The sequence below is a fragment of the Hemicordylus capensis genome, chromosome 3, assembly GCF_027244095.1.
Source record: "Hemicordylus capensis ecotype Gifberg chromosome 3, rHemCap1.1.pri, whole genome shotgun sequence".
Taxonomy (NCBI): Eukaryota; Metazoa; Chordata; class Lepidosauria; order Squamata; family Cordylidae; genus Hemicordylus; species Hemicordylus capensis.
The window spans coordinates 148,475,127-148,494,626 of NC_069659.1; the positions used below are offsets into that span (position 1 = coordinate 148,475,127).

General features: G+C 44.2%; 1 protein-coding gene across 10 annotated transcripts in view; it reads left to right on the forward strand.

The window, feature by feature from the left end:
• Window positions 1-373: 373 nt before the first annotated feature.
• LOC128349119 (maestro heat-like repeat-containing protein family member 6) overlaps window positions 374-19,500 on the forward strand; it is a 48,590-nt gene continuing 29,463 nt past the window's right edge. For 8 of the 10 annotated variants that reach the window (XR_008318563.1, XR_008318564.1, XM_053305073.1 and 5 more), the window contains exons 1-6: window positions 382-515; window positions 1,366-1,738; window positions 6,763-6,915; window positions 8,537-8,691; window positions 12,283-12,448; window positions 15,686-15,855. Coding sequence is in view for 8 of the 10 variants with exons in the window: in XM_053305073.1 (XP_053161048.1) it covers window positions 1,373-1,738; window positions 6,763-6,915; window positions 8,537-8,691; window positions 12,283-12,448; window positions 15,686-15,855 (1,010 nt within the window). In the remaining 2 variants the exon portion in view is untranslated. Of the gene's footprint in view, window positions 516-1,336; window positions 1,739-6,762; window positions 6,916-8,536; window positions 8,692-12,282; window positions 12,449-15,685; window positions 15,856-19,500 lie in introns of all 10 variants that reach the window. The other 2 variants (XM_053305071.1, XM_053305072.1) reach the window with 2 other exon arrangements.

Below are 19,500 nucleotides of genomic sequence, written 5' to 3' on the forward strand. Positions count from 1 at the left end.
CTTATTCATTCCCATCACTGCCCCTCCTTCTCCTCCTGCTCTTGCCTCTGGCATTTTTGAAAGCTTAAGGGGAAGGGAGCAGAACAGAGTGTGGAGGAGGAGAGGAAAGTGCTGGGTTAGAGCATGTTGAGGGGATGCAGAGGCCTGTGGGGGTGGCTGCCAATGTACTGATAAGTTGGCCACCGCCAGCTTATTAGCCTCATCAGTAGGCCAGCTCCATCCCTGAAGTTGTCCTAGTGATGCTTCTGTACAATAAAAAACAATAAAAACCATTTCTGGCCTTACTTAGATTCACAGCTTGTGCCACTGCAGAGAATGTTGCCATATCCATGACAAGCACCGGAACGCTGGTCATCCTTGGTAATTCTGTTACCATGGCAGCCACAAAACCTATTGCATGGCAAGATCTATTGTGATCTGCACCCTGATGAGCAGTGATCCCTCCATTATCCCAGTGAGGCAGGAACTCCAGAATTGGAAATACACAATATCAGTAGCTCTAAACATGCAAACCTGTAAGTAGTACATTGGTTGTAGTACATGTTGTACATTGCTTATATGTTCCTCTTCTACTGCTCTCTTCTGCTGCCAAACACATCCACTGAACTTTTCTGTGTTTGATTATTTTAATCTGTCTGTAGGTCTGAAAGAGACCTTGGGGGGTGAAACATTCCGGAAGTGTTTACTTTTGCTCTTCTTTATATTCATACTCATTCTTTTTAGTTGGAGTGGTGTGATGCCGACTTGTATGTTGTGCATTTGTTTCATTTTGTTTCACACTGGGTGAGTGAGTCTAAATTTGTAGCTAATCCACTGATTCAGAACCCAAGGCATTTGGAAGCAACCTTTCTTTTGCCTCATGGTGGGGACTGGTTCTTCAGACTGACATACTGCATAGCAAAAGACAGGCAGTTCAGCACTGCTTGTGCTGCTGCTGCTGTGTGTGTGTGTGTGTGTGTGTGTGTGTAAAACCTCAGAATAGGGCAGTTCTTCTCCAACTTAAAGTTGTACAAATGCAGTTGTGTGACATGATGCTCATTGGAAATAATGGGTGTCGCGTCGTGCAGCTGCATTTGGACAATTGCAATTTTAAGTTGGAGCAGAACTTCTCTGTTCCACAACAGTGCTGGTGGGGCTTTGCACACATGTTGCTGCACAGGCAGTGCTGAGCTGCCCATATTTTGCAATACATGCCATCATAATGTGACATCATGCAGATATATAGCTAGACATTCCTGGGAGAATAGAGGAAATCTGTCATGAGCTTGCCATTTTTGGTAATAATCCTGGGGCTGGCACTTTGTCTAATTCTGCCCGTTACCTCCTTGCTAATAAGAGAAGCAGGGTTGTTTTTTCCTCTCCTAGAACAACCATGGTTGTAAAAGAAGAAATAAACAATACCTATGGCCCGCATGGGGGGCTGAAATTCACCACAGAACCAGACTTTATCACCTTAGATAAAGCTACACAGACTTCCTATGAAGAGGAGGCAGATGATCTGACCCAGGGGAAGAGAGCAAATTCATTTCAAGCTCACACATTTGTGCCTAGTAAAGAAAGGTACTACATACTACAAACAAAGACCAAAGTGGTACGAGAGAATGCCTCCCCTATTACACCAGAGTCGGAGTCTGGGGATATCCTCCTGAATGAGAAGCAGATAAAAAAGGATGCAGACAAGAACTTGGAGCAGCACCAAAATATCTCCTTGCAACCAGATGAGAAAGCCTTTAATGAGGTATAAGCATTTTTTATTAATTAGCGGGACTTCTTTTTCCATGTTTCCTTCTCCTTATGCTCCAAATCTTTTGTACCTCATGGTGAAATACAACATAGCTGAATACACATAAGGGAATGTATTCCAATATGTTTAAATTAGTTTTAATTTGTAATTTTAATCTGCTTTTAATTGGTTTTGAATTGTAATTTTAATCTGCTTTTAATTGGTGTTTGATTTTAATTGTTATGTATTTATATTTTATTTTAGTGTAAACCACACTAAGCCACTTTAGGAAGGGTGGGTGTGTGTGTGTGTGTGTGTGTACACACACACACACACACACACACACACACACACACTAAATGCCTCTAACTCTACCGTTCGGACATTGGGCAAATTCAGACGTAACACAAAACTGGAGTTATAGGGGGCAGTGGTTGGAACTCCGTTACATCTGAATTCATGCAACCGCAGTTTCACGGCGAAAGTGACCTGCAGTTTGCCTTGCCAAACTCCAGTTTGAACCTTCAGTTTGCAGTAAGGTTCACCACCGAGATCAGCTGTTTGGCGACCAAAGTGTTATGTACGAATGCAGATGGAGACATAACCATGGTTCCATGAGGTTTTTGAAACTCCAATCATAGAGACAGCAGTGTAGACCCACCTAGGATCGCACCCACTCCATGCCTGCGGTTTTTCTCACTCTCCAACCACCAGCCCCACCCCTCTTGCATCCGATGCAGCTATGCATTTGCCCGGCATCAGGGCACATCCCATCCCAAACTTGTCAGCCTGTCAAGCGGCAAAGTAGCAAAGGAGTATTCCCTCTCCCCACTCTGTCCCTTGCTCCCCGCTCCTGACAAGCAGGGGGGAAAGGGGACAGGATGACAGGATGGGCAGTAAGTGCTTCGCTCCCTGAGAATAAAGTGACAATGATCTATGTTCACAAGCACAAACACTCCAGGTGGCAACATAAGCAGGGTATCCCATTACAGTGCCAGAATGGGGACATTTGGCAGCGGCGGGAAGGGTTCCCAGGATTGGATTTGAATGGCGGCCCTAACCAGGGATTCTTGGACAGCCAATTTCTAATTTTTTTCATAAGTAAGTTGGGGAAGAGCAGCCCAGCCTCTTGCCCTTTGGGGACATTTGCACTCCCTAGGCTTACTCATGAGAAGGGCTGGGCAGCAGGATGAGCACTGCCAACACAGAGAGGGGAGAATCCTCCTCTGTGATAATGATGGATGCTGATCCTGAGCAGACCACTCACTCATGAAAGTGTCAGGCCATGGGGACACCCCATTACAACTCATGAGAAGAACCGTCTGTAGGGACTGGGATGTCAGACAGAAGCTCTAATAATGCATGATTACAAAACAACCCCTTCTCTGATGTACAGCTCTCTCACAAGAGTGACAGGCCATGGGGCTCTATATTGAGCCAGGTTGCTCTGTGCAGGAAAGCCATGGGGAAAGGTACCCCAGCAATTGCTCTTCTGTTTTGGTGACTGCCACCAGGGAGCTGTCAAAGTGTCCCCCCTCCCAGCCTGCCCACTTGTGGACATGTGCACCCTTGCTTGTGCCCTGAAATGGCAACCCCACATTCCTGGAGTCGCTGGAAATTGGAGCTCCCCCTCCCCTGATTCCCCACAGCGGCAGATCTGCATAAGGTGCAGTGACAGCTCACACCCGGGAATTTTGAAAGGCAGTAATGATCCATCCCCGCACTCCGGTGTTCCCCCTGTCTGCTCAAACATCACAATCTCCTTTGAGTCCGTGCAAGGCTTCCCATGGGAAGAGGGAGTTGCAGCGAAAAAGTTCTACCTAAGGTGCTCATCCCCATAGTCCTCCCCAGTAGCCTGGGCCTCTCAGGACAGTGCTAATCCAACAGAGCAGGAGTGTGATTTGGTATGGACTGCTTTGTTGGGGTGAGCCCTTGCAAGAGCATTCTAGGTCTCAGCGTGACAGACCTCCCCCCTGAACCTGTTTCCGCCCTCATTTACATATCTCCTCCTGGGGAGTCCTCCTGTTCCCTTCCCTTTCCTCACAGGGAAATGGTGCCTCCCCCAAAGAAATTGTGCTTGTGTGGAACAATTTTGTTGAAGGGCTCTTAAGAGGCGGGCAGTGTTATCGCTGTCAGAAGAAGCACTGGCATGACATGGCATGGCATTTAAAGGGATTTAAATGTGCTTTCCCTGCAGAGGGTGAGTGGGCCATTCCAAAAAGGCACAATCACACTTGGTATGCCCCCTTAAAGATGGTGGCCAATTGCAGCGACTCTGGTGACATGCTGACACTTTGCCCACAGTCTGGCTATGGAGCTTGCGGGGAAACAGCCTTGGGAGCCAAGAGCAGGGAGGCCTGAAGCACTGAACCACCCTGCCCTGAAGCCGGAAGCTGCTGAACCAAATTTGGACAAATGTCTGCAAAGCGATTTATGGTTTAGAATTGAAACTGGGGGTTTGTCAATGTTATGTGCAAATTCAGCCATTATCTAACACAGCACCAGGGACGTAGCTATAATTGAACAAAAGCGTTCAGTCCTTCCTTCCTTGTCCAGGAAGGAAGGACAAGGACTTAAGGACAAAAGTGTTCAAATAACACGGGCCCCCAGCTCCAGAAGGCCCTCCAGCTACATCCTCCCTATTTTCTTCATTATCTCCCTCAGTCTGGGGGGGCCACCAGAAAGAGGGATGAACACGGGCCCCCTCTCCCCTAGCTACACCCCTGCACAGCACAGTGGAAACAGAAGTACACCAGGTAGCTTTGCCTCCAGGACTGACCCACTCACTGGTCACCTGAGTTTACTATTTACTGAGTTTAAGTGCTATTGCTATTGCTACCTGGGTTCAATGTGTCTGAAGAGAGCAGCAATAAACACATTTTCCAGCTGGGTGCCCCCCCCCTTCCCTCCACAACTGCCATCAGCCAGAGCTATCTAAAAAGCCATCTTGCTCTAAGGGGAGGAGAGGAGAGACAAAGCCTAAAGAGCACAACATAAAAAGTGTAGCTCTTAAAAATTGCCATCTTGCATTTTTTTTTTTAAATTAATGCTTACCCTTTCATTTCTTTTATGTAAACCAATTTAGAAGGTTTGCCTGCAAAGCAGCATATAAATACCAAAAATAAATACATACATACAGTTTCCTTCTGCATGATTTAGAACCCTGGGCATTCCTCTCCAGGCAAGGCTGAACCTGGGAGAGCCAAGAGGCATGGCTAAAGAACAGGGTGCCAGGGGGCATACGGGTGACTATTTGTGCTCCTGTCCCCCCTGTGCCCACAGAGGGAATGTTTGAAAAGGGCTTCTGTGTCTGATTGTAATAGAGCATAACACTCGCAAGTTGTTTCCTTCTTTCACCTGTTTGTAGCCCTTCCTTTTCAGATTTACTCCTGTACCTTCTACTTTTTCCACTCCACATCATGAACATTACTATACCTGGGGTTTCAATTGCCTTTGTGCCTCCCTCACATAGCATTTGTAAATCTCTGTTTGTGTGATAATTATCATTTATTATTATTATTATTATTATTATTATTATTGCAACACAGTCAGACAGGTGTTATTGACTGGTTTGTTTTATCCAGACATCGAGTCCTTCCCAAGGACCTGGGATGGCTGAATTTTATTATCAATGTCGTTGCTGTTATTATAGATATCATTGCAGAATATAGGCTGTTCCCAGTAAAGTTGCTTTTTGTAATTGGCTGATGGTGATTTTTATTATTTATTATTATTATTATTTCTTTGTTACACAGTCAGACAGGTATTATTGACTGGTTTGTTTTATCCAGACATCGAGTCCTTCCCAAGGACCTGGGATGGCTGAATTTTATTGTCAGTGTCATTGATTATTATTATTATTATTATTATTATTATTATTATTATTATTATTAATGATCAGACAATATTCGTGAATACCTCATAATGTGAAAGAGGAAGAGGAAGAAAGGAACAGATTAAGGCTGTTCTCACGACACAAGGTGCCTGGGATACCTGAGGCATCTCATGTTGTCTGGAGCACTGGGAGCCCTGCAGCCATGGCTGCTGCAGTCCTGGGTAGCCCTAATTCTCTACCCAGCTTTTTACCAAGTTAGAACGAACTGCCTCAGCAGGTGATCATGTGTGTGTGATCGCTGCTGGGTAGCTAGGTTTGCCCCCAGCCCACCACAATTTTGGCCAGTGAGCCGGGGGAAAGGAGTCGCCATGCAGAGTGGAACAGCTGCTCCACTCCACTGCCCACACTTCCTCCTCCCGATCCCAGCTCGGGACTCTTTTGCTGTGCCAACCGTGTGGGTATGCAGAGTAGCAGAGCCCAAGACGGCCACCGCTGGTGTGGGGGGAAGGCAGGCAAGCTTCTACCTCCACCTCAGCCCTCCCCAGCCCCACAGCAAAGGCATTTTTGCCCATATAGATTTTATATTCATAGCACAAGCTAACTGAAGCTAGAACCATATGTGTAAAAAAGCACACACACACACTTTGACTTGATCTTATGTTTTTGTGCTTATCTCTAAATCTCTCTATTATGTAATAATACTTCTTTCCCCACATAAATGCCTTTGATGCTTTAGAAGTCTTCTTTCTATTGTTTATTATTGCTATAGTAATGTCTGAACCACCCCTGTGTGAAATGTACACACAGGGGTGTTTCAGACATTACTATAGCAATAATAAAGGATACCACATTATTATATTTAAATTAGAGGTGAGCCACATGATTATAAGACTGTGGGTCAGCACACCCAGAGGGGAGCCGGACATGTGTGCTTACATCCTACATTGTGTGCTGGTCAGCTTTGTCCAAAGCAGCCCAGAATCTAGGGAAGCTTTCAGAGTATTTTTGCCTCCTTTACAATAGAATAGATATTACTGTCTGAATCTGTGTTTGAAATTATGGTATTAATTTCACTAAGCTCCACTCTGGCAAACATCCTCTCCAGTCTAGCACGCAGCTAGTCTACCATGATTATTATCCTTTCAGGAGAAGGATACATTTACAGATGTATCATTTGCAACTTTATCTTCTCTGTTTATTTTAGATAGCTGGAAAAGCTGATACAACAGCCACAGTTACTGGACAGATACTTTTAGCTGTGGCTAGTCTGAGGGACACAGACAAAACTAATATCCAGGCAGCTACAGCTATGCTTAATTCCATCCTGAAGAAAGAGAGGAACAAACTGAGTGGGAAGGTAGAGAAAATTACCAGTTTTGTGTACATTGTTCTCAGAGATTGAGCTTGGTAATACTATGTCTGTGGGTCTCTCTCAATTATAAATGAAATCTGGAGGCAGATGCACTGGGTGCAGACATGTTACTTGCTTGCCCACTTGATTTGTTCTGAACTCACCGCACACACACACACACACACACACACACACACACACACACACACACACCCTCCAGAAGTCTGATGTGGAATATACAGTCATGTCCCCCATCCTCCTGCTCTAATTAAGAACATCCTACAACAAAATTAACAGTTATGACTAGGGAGACTACTCAGCCTATCAGATGGTTTCTTCACATAAACAGCACAATGTCTTCATGTTCTAGATAGTTAGTTCAGCAGCTTTTTCAGACAATGGGTGGCAGTTCATATTCCTGTCCACCTGTGATAGGTACTGATGGGCATGGTGGTCCTGGAGCAATGAATTCATAGGAAGAACATAGAAAGCTGCCTTATACCAAGTCAGACCATTGGTCCATCTAGCTCAGTGTTGTCTACTGATTGCCAGTGGCTTCTCCAAGGTTGCAGGCAGGACTTTCTCTCAGATCCCCTGGTCAGGTCACTGGTCAGATCTCCCAAATTATGTACAAGCCGAACAGTTTTGTGAAGAGGATAATTCCTGTATCTGCCCAATGTGGTAATGCCAAGTTACATCAGGTGCAGCACTGATTTCATTGAAATATGGTCCCCTTGCAGCTTGAATAGTTCCTGGAATCCATTTTTTATTCTCTCTGTAAGTTCAAACAATGACAGGTTGGCCTTGTTAGAGGTTGTTGATTTTTACCCACAATAGGTAAAACAGCAGAGCACTAAGGAATGAGCACACACTCCAGTTACAGAGCAGGTAGCAGAGGATGGTTTGGATATTGCAGCTATTTAGAGAAAACACATGGAGATCCTTGTATGACTAAACACTAAATATTTATTGGTTAAATACACTTAGATAGGAAAGACCTATATCTAATCTAAAGGACTACATAATGGATCGGTAAGGAGGGAGAGATGTTTCCATCTGCTCCCTAGGAGGAAAGGAAGGATTGTGACTCAGCACAGGAAGTGCTGCAGAGTCAGTCCAGGGGTCATAGAGTAGGGACAGATAGGGAGACCCTTACTCACTGTCTCTACTCCCAATGCCCCTAGTGGTCATTAGGACAGTTGGTGCAAAAGGTCAATGCACTGGAAGTTCATCTCCAACAGGCCTACCTGCTAAGTGTAGAGTGTTCGTAGTGCTCTATCTGGTCAGTTTCTAAACAATCCTCTGTAATTTGGCTATAACTTCAAATTCCTCTCAGATGTGAACATACAGAACAGTAACTAAAGGAAATAGTCCTACACCATTCATTGGCTGGAGGTGCTGCATACAATACACAGGATGCCATCATCACCTTTTGATTTCTAATCTCTTTAGGACAAGGACACTCCCATTTTTCCTCTGAAATATCATTTCTACAAACCACTCTCACCCAGATTCTAAGTATCGCTACATTCATCACTGGGGATCAAAAATGTAAAAAAGGAACAAGCATCAGAAAACATGAGAGAAGCGTACGTGACAATCCCTTATCTGTTTTGTTTTTCCCCAGGTGCCAGAAATAATTGATATTATTTATTTTCACCTGCGCGCTATCCAGGAACCTAGTGCAAGAGAAGCAGCAATAGGGGCTGTGTGCCTGCTGGCCGAAAAACACACAGAGGAAACTATCTCAAGCCTTCTGAGACTTTCGCTGCTTTGTGACAGGTAAAAAGAACAGATCCAGACAGAGAAATAGAGAGAAAGAGAAGTCTGGGAAAGTAAGGTTCTTCACCCAAATGAGTTTCTGCTGTCCCTGAATGGGGATGGGCAGTGGTGGATTAACACAGAGGCAGGGCACGCATTTGACCACAGTGGAAAAATTTGAGGAGTGGCAAATTTTGCCACTCCTCAAATTTTGCTGCCTCTCTCTGGCGGCGGCAGTAGTTGCAGAGATGGTGGGGGGCGAGGAGGGGAGAGTTCCCCTTTACCTTCCCCTTGACCAAAGACTTATTTACCTTTGCCCAGGGAGGGAGGGTGGTATGAGGTGTGTCAGTAGTGGCAGCTGCAGGGAAGGTGGGGGTGGCGAGGAAGGGAGAGTTCCCCCTTTTACTGGGATGGGGGGGTCAGCGAGCTCCTTCCAGCTCTCCTCCCAAGTGACTGCATGAGCCTCTTGCCTCTCTGCTGAGCAGCCCGTTTCTGGCCTTCCTCCACGGGGCTGCTCAGCAGAGAGGTGAGAGGCCCATGCAGTCACTTGAGAGGAAGGAGGGGATCTGGAAGGAGCTAGGCCCCCACCCGTCCTGGTAAAAGGGGGGCCGCTCCCCTCTTTGCCCCCACCCCCACCCTCCCAGCAGGTACTGCTGCCACCGAGCAGCAACATGTGGGGTTTTATTTTAACACAAAAGGGGGGAGTTACTCCTCCTTCCCCTGCTGCAGCCGGCGCCACGCCCTGGGCAAAGGGGGGGAGTTTCCCCTCGCCCTCCCTTCCCGCAGCCTACTGCCATCACCGCACGGCAGCATTTTAGTTTTTTTAAGGTAAAAGGGCAGCAAAAGCCTTTTTGCCTATGGGCGGCAAAAAGGTTACTCTGCCCCTGGGGATGGGAGGACCAAGTTTCCCACAGTGTCACGGGCTCCACCTTTTCAGATACCCCCACATTCATAACTTTCCCAAGAATATTGTAGATAAACAGACCCTTTGCTTTGTTTATACAGTGGTCCCTCTACTTACGAAATTAATCCGTTCCGAATGCACATTTGTAAGTCGAAAAATTCGTAAGTCGAAAAGCGGTTTCCCATAGGAATGCATTGGGAACGGATTAATGCGTTCCGGAGCCTAGAAAAAAGACCCAGACCCTCAGTAAGGCTTGCAAACTGCACAGGAACATTTCTTTTCAAGAATAAACAGGCAGTAAACAGGCAGGGAAGTCAAGGAAACCGCATGTAAAATTTGTAAGTCGAGGAAACCCCATCTAAAAATTTGTAAGTCGAGGAAACCCCATCTAAAAATTTGTAAGTCGAGGAAACCCCATCTAAAAATTTGTAAGTCGAAAAAACCGCATCTAAAACCAGATCTAAAACTGCCGTTTGTAACTCGAAAAATACTTATGTCGAGTAGTTTGTAAGTCGAGGGACCACTGTATATCATTCATGATTCCATTCACTGAACTGGCAGAAGGCTTGAGCAGTTGCCTTGATGTGGGCATGCTAAGTGAGGCAACACTCAGACTTTATGCTGAAGTGAGAGCTTTGACTTCACTCTTCTTATTTTTAGTCCTATGAGCATTTAGATGGAAGTGAAGAGTACACCAAGGATGCCATCTTCGCATACATGCTTATGAAGCCCTTTCACATATGTCTGCCTTGCACAGTCTGCCTCATGCACTGGTGGGTTTTCCTTCACTAGAGATTTTCAGACAGTATTCAGATAAGAGGCTGGATGGCCAACTGTCAGGAATACTGTAGCAGATTCTTGTACTGAGCAGATGATTTAATGAGAAGGTCACCCCAAAGTGCTTTCCAGGTCTAAAAGTTTGGAGAAGTCGACCATGCCTACAGCAGTGTCCATGAATGGATACAACATCATCTGCATTAGCCAAGTGGGTAGGTGGCAGGGAAAGAAGCATCCTGCACATCGAGACTATGGGATTTGATGTGTTAAAGCAACATACAGTATTTAGTCCCCCAACTTAGAACCATTAGGACATGCTCCAAGGACGTCTTCAATATAAACAATTTGTTCTAATAATAACTCATCTGCCTACTTTTCTTTCACTGTCCCTATAACTAAATTAAATTTGGTCCAAATTGGTTAGGCACCCCACAAGTTAGCCCACTTTCACCTCAAATGTCCCATGCATCTGCCATCTTGAATTGGGGTGGATAACATCATCACAAACTATGCATTTGAAGTGCCCCTATGTGTCCCTACAACTGTACCAAATTTGGTCCATATCTGTTCCCACTTCAAATATTCACGTGTCTGCCAACTTGAATTGGGGTGGATGACATCATCACAAATGATGCCGTTGAGTTGTCCTTGTATGTCACTCACTACAACAATACCAAATTTGGTTCAAATCAGTTAGTGGTCCACAAGTTAGCTCTCTTGCACCTCAAACATTCATATCATCTATGTACATATCAGATGTACATATCAGGCGGTATAGAAATATGATAAATAAAATAAAAATACATAAATATTTACATGTCTGCCATCTTGAATTGGGGTAAATGACATCATCACAATATGCTGTTGAGGTGTTCCTGTGTGTCACTCACTACAACTGTACCAAATTTGGTTCAAATTGGTTAGACAGTCCACAAGTTATCCCACTTATGCCTCAAACGTTCATGTGTCCTCCATCTTGAATTGTGGTGTATGACATCATCACAAACTATGCCATCATTGAGGCATCCCTAGGTGTCCCTACTGCTGTAGCAAATTTGGTCCAAGTCGGTTAGGTGGTTCATGTTAGCCCACTTGCGCCTCAAACATTTACATATCCACCATCGTGAATCGGGGTGAATGATGTCATCACAAACGACACCCCTGAGGTGTCTCTATGTGTCCCTACAGCTTTACCCCATTTGGTTCATATTCATCCAGGCACTGCAAAGTTGATAGGGGGACACACAGACACACACATGGAATGCCGGGTGAGCTCATAAGCCTACTAGAAAGTAAGCTAACAAAAATAGGAGGAGCCGTTTTCTGGACAGTATTTTGATTGAAAAGTTCAGTTCTATGCAGGCAACATTGGTATGCCATTGATCTCAGAGGAGAAGATTTATAGTGGATGAAACATTGACCAGATTGTGGGGATTTATTTGCATGATTCACTATTCATTTCTTAAGGAGTATTTATATCTGGTCACATTGCTCAATTGAACCCTTAGAATAACTATCTATGTTACAGTAATATGCTGAATGGTTTGGCTTCTGCTCAGAAAATAAAACTGCACGGCAGCAAGTGTTACACAAACAGAGCATGGGGATGTGGGAGAGGAATGTGAGAAATACACAATTAAAAGAGAACACTAAGTACAACACATTATAGCACCCAAGTGGGTAAGAGCCAGTTTCTACACACTGACTTGCACAGCTTGGGTGCACATTCTAAAAACATTTCTAGTCCTCATAGTTGAAAAAGTGAGTTTGAAAATCTGATAGCAAAAAATTGTAATTTATTGGGGACAAACAACCTTCCAGACTGTTAGGTATACATGAAATGAACATGCATGAAAGTGAGCTAAAGAAACCAAAGAGATCACCAAATGTATTCATGTATATTTGTTTTGTTTGCTTGCTTTTGATTTCAGACATATCAGTAAAATTTGGGAAGCTCTTGGCCAAGCTAAACAACCTGTTAGACTCCAGGTTCTTGCCAAGCTTCTGGAAGCACTGAAAAAAAAACCTTGCCTCAAAAGTGAACACCCTGGATCGAACACCAACTTGAAGGATAATTCATCCCTTCTACCTCTAGCTGTGAGCAAAGACAAACATGTTGTTTCCCTACCTCCAAATGTAGCAAGCTGTGCTTAGTTAGATCATAGATTGGGATCTAGAAAGGTGCTTGATTCTGATTGTACTGTACAATTCACAAGCCACCATCCAATAGAGAATTAAGTGTACTTAAGCACATTTAAATCAGTGTGCTTAAACATGTTTCATTTTCTCTGTTAGAATGGGGCCAGATTCTTGCTTTGTTGTATTACTACAGTCTTCTAGTTTGCCCATGGTGAGGTGTATGCTCTAGTATGCAATTCTGTGTACTATCACTCGCAGCACTATTGATTTGTTTGTGCTTTGATGATCCAATTACAGAGGATTACAGGCCTTAAGGAAATAAGGAAAAACTGAGGGAGGAGGGGAGATGGCGAAAAGTCGTATGATGTTTCCTAAAATCAGATTTTCCTAGAATCTCTCATCAGGCTAATTTAAAAAACAAAACAAAGAACTTCTATCAGGAAGGGATTTGGTGGAGGGAGAAGATAAGTAATAAACATTAAAACCAGGGGCGTATCTAGGGTGGGGCAGGCATTGAAGGGGGGCGCCTTTTTAAAAAAATGAATTTTTTAAAATGAATTTTTTTTAATGGCCACTGAAAACAAAATGGCCACCACGTGTGCTCAAATGGCCTCTGCAAGGCCCTAGTATCTGGGAAAAGTCAAATTCTCAATTTATTTTTAAAACTTATGTAATCGTGATGCTACAATGCATAGTAGAGAATTAGAGAGGCACTTCTGTTTAGTTTTCCAAGTACACCTCCACATAGTATTTGGGTATTTCATGAGCCCCAGCATACTGAAATTTGTAGTTTTTGAGCATTTTTTGGTCTGGCTACATCCACTGCTAAATAGTTTTTGAAATATTAAAAGATTAATGAGCTTGACTTGTATTTTTGAGCTGATATTATGGTAAAGTTATCTGAAAGATGGGTGTCAGATGTTTGGACAGGGGGCACAATTTCAGTGCTTGCCCTAGGCGCTATTTTCCCTAGATATGCCTCTGATTAAAACTTAGAGAGGAGAGCTGGTCTTGTGGTAGCAAGCATGACTTGTCCCCTTAGCTAAGCAGGGTCTGCCCTGATTGCATATGAAAGGGAGACTAGAAGTGTGAGCACTGTAAGATATTCCCCTCAGGAGATGGAGCCGCTCTGGGAAGAGCAGCAGAAGGTTCCAAGTTCCCTCCCTGGCATCTCCTAGATAGGGCTGAGAGAGATTCCTGCCTGCAACCTTGGAGAAGCCGCTGTCAGTTTGTGTAGACAAACCTGAGCTAGATGGACCCTCAGAATATGGCAGCTTCCTATGTTCCTATTTTTTGAGAGATACTGCTATTGAAAGAATTTAATTATCCTGCACAGATTGGGGAAGGAATTTATCAGGAAAATTTATGTTTTATTCTTCTGCTTTTCTTATCATGAACACTCTAACCCAGTGTTCTTCATTGTAAGGCCTGGGGGCTAGTGGCAGCCCCCATCAACCCTACGTGCAGCTTCCTAATTGTTTATTGAGCCTATGTGAGGCTTTGGTGGAAGCTGAAAACTCTGCACAGTCCCCCTGGCAGCATGCAGAGATGACTATTCTTACCGTGCAGTGATGTGCTTTGACCAGTCCCACAGGACTCCTATACAAGAAACTGAGCTGAACCCTTGCACTACCTTGGAAGGCTTGCACAGAGTGCTGGGAACTGTTGCTCTTCTCCGTGCTTTCCACCTAGAGCTCTTAAAGGGCTCTCTCCACATGGAGAAAAATGCAGTAATGTGCAAAGGTCAACATCATGGGAAATGGCTGTCACATTGAAGGTTTTTGCCAAAGTGGCTCCCACTTGGGAAAAGAGTGAAGATCACTATTCTAACCAAAGGTGTCTTTGAAAGACATCACAGCTTGAGGACAGGAAATGCTTAGCAGCAAGAGATCTGACTTCATCACATTTGACTGCCAGCACCAAAATATTGCTGTAATATTGCCAAGGTGCATCCCATGAAGCAAGAGAGGTCGGAATTGGAATTAGCCTGGGTGGTGATCTGAAGCTTGTAGAATCCAGAGGAAAGAGTTGTGGCACACAAGGACCAGGCAGTGGAATATAATTAAGAATGTTAGTAGTTTAATGATATAAGTATTATTTACAGAAGGGTAACCGCAGACGGCCTTCTCTTCTCCTGTTGCTTGTTGTTTGTTTGTCTGCTCCACATCCAGTCTAGGACTGGACTTAATAGTAACTAAATTCAAGAGCTAGCCTGGATCAAGGAATGGGTTAACCAGAAATACCACATTGCTGTGGAGTCCCATTGGCAATGGTGAAGACGTTTATCCAGCTACCAGCAGGATGTATTCTCTCCTGTTTTAACAAGGGGTGGGAGGAGAGAAAGAAGTATGTTTTTACAGAGAGGAGAGTTTGGCCTGCATATGCCTCTTCTGAAAGATGCAGGCTGAGTTCCATCACTTAGGCCTGCTTAAGAAGGGTTTCTGTCTTGGATGGTTTCCATTTTGTACTTACTTCAGCCCTCTCCCTAAACTGCAGTGCCTTTCCAAGAGCAGGGAAGCTGGAAGGTCTTGGAAGGCCCAGCAGACTGGGAAAAGTCTCAACACTCACTTCTCCCATCTGGGCAAATGGTACTCTCTCCGCATTCCCCTTGGCCTGGGAGAGGAAAGAGGCTTTATCAGGAAGGGGGAATTTCACTGCCTCTCCCTGCTGGCCCTACCCAACTGCTGAGCCAAATTCCAGCACCTAGGCCACACCCTATGTTTGAATAATGCTGTGTGTGAGGTCAGCTGTTGGGTTGAGGTTTCCTGCTGCTGTCTGGGTCTCTGCTGAATACTCCAAGCTACTAGAATTTGCATCACATCCCACCTATGGGATTCTCTTAGTTTCCTATGTGGAAACTAACTTTTTCAATCCTTTCTTGGTTCTTACTGCTCTGTGAAGGTACAAAAGTGAAACTGTACCATTCATTGTAGTCATACAATAACCCTAACCTGGTTTCAGGGTGAAACCACAACAGAGTAGAGAGCCAAATAATGAGTGATGCAAGTTATTGTGGAAGAGCTATCGAAGTATCCTGAATTAATGGGCGGGTTTACAGGACCTACTACAAATCAGTAAGCCAATAACACGTTAGCTCTTGCTTGCACCCCAACATTTAAATGACATCTTACTGGTTTACTGATTTGCAGTGGGTCCTGTGAACCTGCCCAACGGAAGATTTTTGTTCTGTTTCAGGCAACAAAGGCCCTGTGCATAATATTTAGAGATAAAAAGTGCAAAGTGCCTATGAACAGCTTTTATGTGTCCGTGATCATCTTCCTGGTTATTCAGCTTCATTACCTAGTGAACTTTTCAGAAATTGAATACGGACAGGAGGATATACTCCAAAATTCAAGCTATATAAGGTAACAGCTAATGGGATACTAAGCAGGTAAATATCCATGTCAGATATAACAGTTTTTCTCCTCTAGCTCTTAAGGAATGACTTTGGAGGATTTGTCCCTGTACCACATGCCATTAGAGTAATTGTCATTAAAATCTCCTGGTACAATAGATTATCTGATTTTGGAAGATGGTCCATTCCATTATGGGATTCCCAAGAAATAACATCAGTTGGATCCTAAATAGATTTACTTATGAAATAAGGCCCTTTGGTTTCAAGGGAGTTTTTGAGAGAGAGAGAGAGAGAGAGAGAGAGAGAGAGAGAGAGAGAGAGAGAGAGAGAGAGAGAGTTTTTCAAAAAAATAACAGAAATAGAAAAGAGACAGAGAAAAAGAAAGAAAGAGAAAAGTAACTTTACAATTAGCAGTTCTTAGACATCTCATAATTACATACATCAATCGGGAGGTTCAACAGCCCTCTGTTCTCCACCTTCCAAAAAACACCCCCCCCACGCAAAACCACCCTTGCCAAGAATTGTAAAACAAACAAACAAACAAAACACAGAAAAACCATTTTAATTAGCTGTCTGTTCTAGAACGAAAAACCAAATCTTGGATGAGGGTTTTGACCCCGTGCTAAATTGTAAATTATGAAAGGTTCCCAAATAAATAAATGTTTCATCGGAAGTATTCCATAAGTAAGCAGTAACCTTAGCCAGGGAGTTTAAAATCTTGTGTGTGTCCTAGGATTGCAGCCATAGTGTGTTTCTTTCAGTGCAGCTAGGATCCATCCATGCCGACACCATTTTAAGGCACTTAAGAACTAACCATGAGGCTATTCACATGCATATGCAAAACCAGGCTAAGGAAGTCCGGCCTGATCTCGGTGGCACCACAGCGGCAAACTTGCTTGTGGAGCCTCCCTCCAAAACAAGGTAAGGAGAGCAAGCTCTCTCCTAACCTCATTTTTTGGATCATCTGCCAGCCACAGCTGCTTGCTGTGTGCTTGTGGCGCCCTCAGGGAGGGGAGGGGGATCTCCATGCACTTTCACGGTGCATTATTAGAGCTCCAGAGGGCAGGGCAGGGCAACATGTCCTGGCACTCCGAGCTGCCAGCAGCAGCCGGTGCTTGTCTGGGAGGGCAATCTGCCCATCCAAAGACAGTGAACTGCTCGTGTGCGGGGAGGTAAACTCTTTAGGGCTTCCTCCCTGCAAACCCTGTAGCCCTTTCTCATGAGCAGTGAGAAAGGGCTCCCTGTCTCATTTGGTTCCTGTGTGGATGGGAAAGTTCAAGAGTTTCAGAAAACTAGCAAGAGTGCCAAAATTGGCAGCAACTTTAGATAAATAGTTAAATAGATAAATAGATAAATAATCCGCCTTGGGATTGTTTTAATGAAAGGCGGTATATAAATTTAACAATCATTCAATCAATCAATCAACAGTACCCCCACACAGACACACCCACCCACCAACATCCTATTCTAGCAGTTGCATTTTCATAGTGTAGAAATTGAGGGTATAAAGACAGGAACCCCTCCCTTACTCTGGATTAATTTGGGCTGTTCCAACTCTTCAGTTCCACACTGCCAACCACAAATTTGAATCCTTTAGTCTCTCACACACTGCGGCTTCAAATGTGAAGGATTTGTGGTTTTTAAATTTTATATCCCACCTCATTTTGTTTGAATTCAAGAATGGCTTCTCTTCCCACAAGTTGATACCTCCCCCCCCCCGCCATTTTCATTGAAACAAATGACACACATTGAGCCTCTTTGAACAAGCAGTGAGGACTCCAGATTGGGCTGCAGGGAAGGCAGGTTAAACTTACCTTCCCCACAGACAAGCAGCTCTTCCTCCCTGGGCGAGCAGGTCGCCGGCCCAGAGAGGCACTGGCTCCTGACGGTAGCACTGAGGGTCAGGGTGCCGGGACACGTCGCCCTGCATTGCCCCGTGCCCCAGGGCTCCAATAACCCACCACACGAGTGCACAGTGCATTATTGGGATTCCCTTCCCCTCCCGTGTCTGCAAGCTGTGGGTGCAGCTGACACCCAATTGGAAAAACAGGGTTAGGAGAGCGCTCGCTCTCCTAACCACGTTTTGAGGGGCGCCTCCACAAGCAGGTTTGCCACCAGGATCGGATGTGATCCCATGCCTGTGCAAAAGCGGGCTGGGCTCCCTTTGCCCAGTTTTGCACACACGTGTGAATAGCCTCATTATGTAAAATTAAACTGGTTCTATATGCTCTTGTGAAAATCAAGTTAGGGGAATATGTTGTTCAGCCAATCAGCTTCTGTTTCCCTGACCCTTTGGTATAGGAGAGAGAAGGAAAGAATAATGGAGAAACTGAACTGTTTTAGAGTATCTTTAGCTATTCTGACTCACTTGAAAACTCATTAGCCTGTTTTTTGGGGAGGGAGGGGTAAGTTGACTCTCCCCCCCCCCTTTTAATTAATTGTTTGTAGGAAGAAATTGAAGTTTGTTCCTATTCATGGTTGTGAAAGCTAGTAGAACGTGGGGGATAATTGATTACTTGATACTACTGGTAATGTTTATGAACTTACTTTTGTTACAGGGTGGGGTGGTGAAAAGGAAAACTGATAAATTTAAATTAACATTAATTTATTGAAAATCAGTAAATAATTACTCATTGTATTACTGGAATGTGCCTTATAGTCATTGATTCCAATCCTCTGCTCCAATTAGGATATAATGAAAATTTTCAGTTTGGGGTTATCTTATATTACAGAAATAAGTATTTGGACTAGGGCTGTGCTGAATATTTTCCCGTTTCAACTTTTGGTGCAAAAATAGAGATGGGATAGAAACATTCCCCTTTGGGAAAATAGTTTGGCAGGGGTGGGGGATGGTATTCACTTTTTACAAAATTCTGTTGAGTCTTCTATATGCTGCTGCTTTCGTGCATTTTTTTCCCCTGTTCGGTAACTTTTTCTTCCTGGATTAGTCACATGGACTATCCCAGTCAATTGGAGATCACATAATAAGCTGAGGACTTCATGATGCTATGTAATCAGTGTTGACTATATGTTGACAGCGGTTAAGGCACATGAAGTCAATTGATAGCAGGGGCATTGACAGTCCTGGATGATTTGCATGACTGATCCCAGCCAGTCATGGATCACACAGTGTACAGGATGACATGACTATATTAAATGTCAAATATGGATATATGACAATATCACTGAGGGCAAATTATTATTATTAATATTATTATTTTTACATGTATATCCCGCTCTTCCTCCAAGGAGCCCAGAGCGGTGTACTACATACTTGAGTTTCTCTTTCACAACAACCCTGTGAAGTAGGTTAGGCTGAGAGAGAAGTGACTGGCCCAGAGTCACCCAGCTAGTTTCATGGCTGAATGGGGATTTGAACTCGGGTCTCCCCGGTCCTAGTCCAGCACTCTAACCACTACACCACGCTGGCTCTACCATCTGAGAGAGGGGAAGTGGCAAAATATATGAATAAGGTAATATTTCTGAATAATCAAGGGAGGGGATACTTTTTGACAGTGCAGAAAATATTCCTCAGAATGTCGGCACTGATTGAAAACTAGGATTGCAAGCATGATTGTAATGTGGGACGGATTGGTACTCATGCTTACTTATCTGTGCACCATGGAAATTTCAAAACAGTGGCAGTGGCTTCACA